The 6,973-nt window shown below is 35.7% G+C and overlaps 1 protein-coding gene across 1 annotated transcript; it reads left to right on the top strand.

Moving 5' to 3' along the window:
- The first annotated feature begins 827 nt into the window (after positions 1–827).
- LOC132287126 (probable histone H2A variant 3) lies at positions 828–6,581 on the top strand. Its single transcript, XM_059789633.1, has 2 exons — positions 828–1,060; positions 6,150–6,581. The coding sequence occupies exons 1-2, from the start codon at positions 950–952 to the stop codon at positions 6,444–6,446; spliced, it is 408 nt and encodes a 135-aa protein (XP_059645616.1). The 5' UTR covers positions 828–949; the 3' UTR covers positions 6,447–6,581.
- The last annotated feature ends 392 nt before the right edge of the window (positions 6,582–6,973 follow it).

Raw genomic sequence — 6,973 nt, forward strand, 5'->3', positions numbered from 1 at the left:
AGCCAGGTATCATTCAGACTTGCTTCAGATGATAAACTAGTTAATTGCTCATTCATCTTCGTCAATAAATGGAAATCAATAAATCCTTGGGGAGTTGAAGCTTGAGTTTGATAAACTCATTCGAAGTAGGGTTGATGGTCACTTTCTTGCAATGCAATACGGTATCAATTTGACCCATCCCAGTGAGCCTGAACTCAACCTACTTCTGATGGAATAATTATGGATGCACCTTATAAAAAATTGACCTTGACAAAATACAAGAAGACCACAACCTCAAAACACATTTTTAATACACCAACACTCATCGATGAAGTAGATAGCATGGGACTTGGATGCTCTACATCACTGTGGAAGGTTCTATATTCCATTTAAAAGTAAAAATTATATTTTCGAATGCTGAGGGTGGATTATTGTATGTGAGTTTTACTTAATGGTTCAATCTTCACTATTAATATAAAGAATGTGACTTTGACCCTCTCTAGCCTTCTCCTTCTCAAATGGTGTAGACATTCTTAACTTAGTACGATATATAAAATTTTTATTCAATAATCATTACTTTTCAAACTTGAAATATGTGTACATATCTCACATCTCAGATATATTTACTGTTTGATACTGCTTCTAATAAAAATTCTTTATTTTTCCATCATAAAAAAAATAAATAAAAATAAATAAATAAAAAATTTCCATTCTTAGACGGGGATTTACCAAGCAGACTCAGCGGTCACCAAAACCCCCACATCACACGGATAATTTTGTCATATAAAAGCTCCAATGAGGGTATTTTCGTCATATAGCCACCATATAACTTGCTTCGCCTCTCGTACTCGAATCACTTTTACGAAGTACGGGTCTCTCCCCTCTCTCTACCCCCGCTATTGATTTTTCCGACCGACAGACCGTTGACATCAACCGGCGAAAACCCTAGATTTCCTTTTTTGGCGGGAAAATGTCGGGCAAAGGAGCGAAAGGTCTTATAACGGGCAAGTCCTCCTCTGCCGCAAGCAAGGACAAAGACAAGAAGAAGCCGGTCTCTCGCTCTTCTCGCGCTGGTCTCCAGGTTCTATCTCTAAAGCATATAACAAATATGCTCTCTCTCTCTCTCTCTATATATATATATGTGTATGAATTTCCCATTTTCATAAAAAACTCACGATTTTGCGGATGGGATAGTTAGAATACCTTTTCTTTTAATTGGTTTACTAATTGGTAGCTGTTATATGTGTATGAATTGGTTTACTAATTTTGAATTAAAGCAAAGGTAATAGGCAAAATCATTCCATTAAATAACTTTATGTAATCACAAGTCTTGGACGCTACCAAAACAGGTCACAAAGACAATACAATTATGAACGAAGACAAAAAAATGTAATAAAAAAACCATAAGCAATGTGGTACCAAATGGGTTACTTTTAATTATCTATGTTACTTAAGTAAATCAAACCAATTACACCCAAATCAAAGGATCATGCAGAATCATAATTCTGGAAATTTACATGATTGTGGCCTTTTAAACTGTTTGTGGAAGGAAATGTGAGGCAGTATGGTTAATTTCAGATGGGCAATGGAAACAGTAAAAATGAGGTTATATTTTACCAAGAAAGCAGTGCGACCTCCATAAGTACGGAATAATCAATTGATGATATTGGGAAAATCTCTGATCACAATCATTCACGAGAGAAGATATTATAAAGAGAGAAGAATAGACTTAGCAACCATCATAATAAAGTGGCTTTATGTGTCGAGACCTTGACCGCCATATCACTTAAGTAAGCATGTGAATGTTTAAATAATGTGTACGGGTACATTTGAAGGTTACAGACAATGTAGAAAAAATTAAAGTACCAATGTCAAAGTAAAGAAAATAAAGATTTTAAGACTATAGTGCACCTTACTTGATAATTAATCAAAAGTTATTCATAGAAAGGTAGACAAGTCTACCTATATATCTCTTTCGAGTCTTTCCAACTGTTACTGTGAGGTCAATGAAAGTAGTCACAACTTACAAGGTTTGCTTCATAGTGGTTGCCTCAAAGTTGATTTAATCGAAAGCACAGCTGCATTCAAGTAGTTGCTGACAATACAAGCCTCAGAAGAGTGATGATGTTGATAGTAAATTGTGATTGCCTTCAGTCAGGTTGGATGACTTTGGTACATAGAGCTAGGCTATTCCTTGGCATAATTGTAGGGAGTTGGACAGTCAAATATGAAATGTATTCAAGTTCGGCAGAAATCATTTCATGCTAATAAAGTGGAAGTTTAGGTCCGTACCAACCCACCCCCTATTACCCAATGATGGGTCCTATATTTATAAATGACCTCTTCAGTTCGCTACTGTTAGAGGATTTAAATATTAAAGTTACACCCTCTCTAATAGTTTAAGTTTCTATAGTAGATAATTGTTAACATGATATCAGAGCCGAATGTCTCAAGTTCAAACCTCATTGTCACCCTAATAATTAAAATTAAAAACACGTGTTGCACCAAAAGAAAGCCACATGTAAAGGGGCGTGCTAGAGGATTTAAATATTAAAGCTACACCCTCTCTAATAGCTTAAGCTTTTAGAGTAGATGATTATTAACAACTACATAGTTAGTATGAGTAGACATCACAAGACATTTCCAATTGAGGATGAAAATAATGAATTTTATTTTGACTTACTTCTTGAGCTCTAAGCTTATCTTTATCCGTTGCTATGGTCAACATGGCAATGTTGGGATGATTATTAAGGGCACTATTGCGATTGCCCCATAGCCCACGCCCTTGCCAAGAAGTCAGCATATATTTTTAGGATTCCACTGACTCCATTGTTTGAAATGACCGACATTTCGTCTCTTTAGTTATTTTATTTTATTTTACTTTTGTGCTTGTGTGATTTATGCTTGCAGGGCCCAATTTCTCCTTCATAGGATAGTTTAGGTTGCGTCTTTTGATATATATATGAAAATATATTACTCAAATGTGTCGTAGAGCTGAGCTTTACATCCTTTTCTTGAAATATTGATTCGAAGAAATCAACAAGGAATTCTGTATTCTTTATTCACATCTAAGCTATTAAGCTTCTTATTTAGTTTTTATTTTCCTGGTAAGTTGTGAGTGACTTTTTAATTTTTCTCGTTCATCTCCTAAGCGTTGCTTTCCTCTCTCTTGATCAGTTATGGCCCAGTATTTATTTTTATTCTCTCTCTCTTCTTTTTTTCTCCTCAATTTTTACATTTCCTCTACTACTGAAGCTTGATGTACTTTAAAATACTATATTCCACCTTACCTAAGATTCGTTTACTGAAAATTATTATTATTTTTATGGTAAAATAAGAAAAGAGAGCAATTGGAAATTCTAAATGCCTTACTTATCGAAAGAAAGAAAAAAAGAAAGAGATTCTAAATGCCTCAAGAACTAATTTTGATCTGACCTCAAGGACGAGAATTGATTGATGCATGAATCACTGTATTGTCTTGTCCTAGACTTATATTTTCTATTCATTTTGGCTGGTTCAGTAATATTATTAGAACAATTGTCATTGGCAAGGCAACTAGGGAATCACCATCAATCTTGGAACTTCATGGTGGCTCTCATGGAAGTTGTCGAAAATGTATTATGTTGATGAACTTGCTAATATTCTATTGGAAGTCCACCCACTCATGTTGAGAAATCAATTTCAATGGTAAAAAGAGGAGTGAAATGAAGGTATACTGTTACATCACATAAGAAGTGTTGACATGATGTCTAGAAGGGAGGTGTGGGTTAAGGGTTCAAGTCTTATTGCTAACAATCAAATTTTTGTGCTTGTGTGTATATATAGTTACATGTAAGAAAAGAGAAATGGATTGTTAGCATTATAAGGTTCTTGTAGGAGATTCACTGGAAGAGTTAAAAGGTTGTTGAGGGAAGAGAAAGAAAGCTAAGAAGAACCTAGCTCAAATAAAATCATGAATCCTTGTTTCTTAAAAGTCAGGGTCAGAGACAACCGAACCCTCTAGTTAGTTGAGCATCTCACATCTATGTGGCTTGATTGAAGTTCTTTTTTCCCTGAAATAATACTGACATAACGTATAAGGTTGATTATGCTCTGCAACTTTTGTTTTTTGTCCTTCCTCTAACAACGTTTTTGTTTAGTTAAGGTAATTTTTAATTTTCAGAAATGAAAGCAACATGAATATAAAATTCAACACCATTTTATTTTCTTGTTTTTCTTAAGAGGATTCACCTTTACTTCGTTTATGGGGAGGTTATCTCTGAGAGCGGCGTTGGGTCATGACCTTAAGATCAGAAGTGCTGGTTAACAACTTTACATTTATATGGAATGAAGTTGAAGTAGCCTTTTTTGCCTATAATTTTTTGGTTTATCTGTCTTTAGGAAATACTTTATATATTGTCATTATTCACCTCATGTTATGATAAATTTTCTATTTTAGCTTGACAAATTTTCCAATCACGAGGATGTGTACTAGACAGTGCAACACATTTTCCATCTTCCTGTAAACCAAAGGGATCCTTGCCAGGATTATCTACCGGGTTTATCATCCTTTGGACCAGATGTCCCTAGAACAAGAAGTTGTATTTACACCATATTTTAAATAGCAGCATGAACAGCTAGAGCTGGCTCATTGGCCAAGATGTCTCCAGTGAAAAGAATTGCTATGGAGTGAAAAATGGGCAGTCCAGAATTTCACTAATTTTACATGTCCGAACCGTGAACATAAGAGTGGAGATATCACTCAGAAGACGGGGACTTGTAATACACTCACATTGACATTGTTGAGTAATTAATGGACAGGTTAGGATGGTTATATAATGAGTTGAGGACGTTAGTTGTTTTTGTTTCAAGGAAGAATAGATAGTAGTAGAATGAGAAGCTGTGAGAGCAGAAATAGAAATGGGGTATAGATAATAGTGCAGTTTGAGCATCAAATTCGTTGTTTTGAGATTACTAAATTTGAGTTGTTAGACTAACACGCCAGTGGCCTAGCGGTACCAGGCCCCTACTTCCCAAAGGGAGTTCAGGGGTTCAAGCCTCAGTGGAGGCATGTGTGTGTGAGTACCAACCAAGGAATAAATTTGAGTTGTTAACTACTTCAATACATGTGGAATTTGAGCATAATAATGGAGTTTGAGCATCAAATTCCTTGTTTTGAGATTACTAAATTTGAGTTGTTAGACTAACAGGTCAGTGGCCTAGCGGTACCAGGCCTCTACTTCCCAAAGGAGCTCAGGGTTTCAAGCCTCAGTGGAGGCATGTGTGTGTGAGTACCAACCAAGGAACAACTCACATGTGTGTGTGAGTTGTTGACTACTTTAGTACATGTGGAATTTAGATCTAATTACTATTTTGCCCTGCTTATGAGATCTGAATAGGATATACAACAGTTGACGTATATCAGCTTTAGACACTAAATTTAACTTGACTCGTAATAAGTCTTGCTCCAACTATTTGGTCCCATGCATAAACCCTGTTTTGCCAATTGCTCTATCTTGGGTGATAAACTTCAGTTAAACCATACTCTTATGGCTTTTCTACAATGTAGATTCACATTAATGTTGGTCTTTTCTTACCCAGGCATTAATTTAACATGTCTTCCTTCCTTTAGAAAACTATGGATTTGATAGATTAATTTACCCGGTCACTTTATACTTATCAAAAAAAAAAAAAAAAACTATGGATTTGATAGTTTTAGATCATCCCAAGAGAGAGACAGAGGGGATGGAATATTTATGCTGAAGAAAGCAAACAATAGAGATGTCGAGAATATCTAGGAAAATTTTGCATGGTAGTTTGGTATAGTGCTATTCTATTATGGTCAAATTGGATACATGTTTTCAAAATACTTGGCCAATAAAAACCCATAGTGGCAAGAAGGTCAAGATATTCACCACATGATGTCTAATGAAGAAACCTGGAAATTGAAATATGCAACTAACTTATTTGTCTCGATAACAGTTGTGGTCTTTTATGAGGTCAATTTTACAAGTGAGTGTAGAAAACAGTCTGCAATGTAACGCATGTTTTTAAGGGATTGAAGTCTAGGAATTTTTCTTTTGTGATGTTCTATACTCAAACCAACAGAACATAGTGGTTTGTGTTTCTTGTGAACTGAATGACATAGTAGTCCTGTATTTGAAACCCATTTTGTCTGAAATCCACTGCAGTTCCCCGTGGGTCGAGTTCATCGTATACTGAAAACAAGGGTTTCTGCTAATGGGAGGGTTGGAGCTACTGCTGCTGTTTATACAGCAGCTATATTGGAGTATCTTACTGCAGAAGTGCTGGAGTTGGCAGGGAATGCTAGCAAGGATCTGAAGGTAAAGCGCATAACACCAAGGCATTTGCAGCTTGCAATCCGAGGGGATGAAGAACTTGACACCTTAATCAAAGGAACCATAGCTGGCGGAGGGGTTATCCCTCACATCCACAAGTCACTGATCAACAAATCGTCCAAGGAATAGTTTAGAACTTTTTTTTTTTGGTTAAATGTTGAGAACATGTTTACTTTGGCTTGTTAGGTTGTACTCTTTAAAACATGAAAAGAATGTGCTGGAAACACTGACAAAGTCCAATGTGAGGAAGCTGCTTTTCTCTCCTGCCATCCTGTCATTCATGCTCATTTTCGGAAATGCCTTCAGCAGAAAATTGTTGAGTTCTACATTGTAGTTTTGAAGAATCCAATTCTTCAATATCTGTTACTTTTAGCTGTGCAATTCTTCAATATCTTTGATTTTTATGTGAATAAAATGAATCTAACCTATGCACATTATATACATGAGTAGATGCAGTAAACTCATTTGGAACCAAAATTTTCAACTCCAAAGAGAGCCAAATAGTTGCCCTTGTTGGATGTTCTATGTTCATTCCCCACCTCGGAGGCTCGCGAAGCTTTTAGTTATTGTTTCAGCAAATGGGACATTCTTTTTATAATTAACAAACATTGGAGGTTATGTTGAACTTTTTCATAAGCTAATAAACTAAGAATATG

This window comes from Cornus florida, unplaced genomic scaffold (assembly GCF_030987335.1).
Source record: "Cornus florida cultivar Cherokee Brave unplaced genomic scaffold, ASM3098733v1 CherokeeBrave_3.0.0_Hap2_Chr11, whole genome shotgun sequence".
In the NCBI taxonomy this organism is placed as follows: Eukaryota; Viridiplantae; Streptophyta; class Magnoliopsida; order Cornales; family Cornaceae; genus Cornus; species Cornus florida.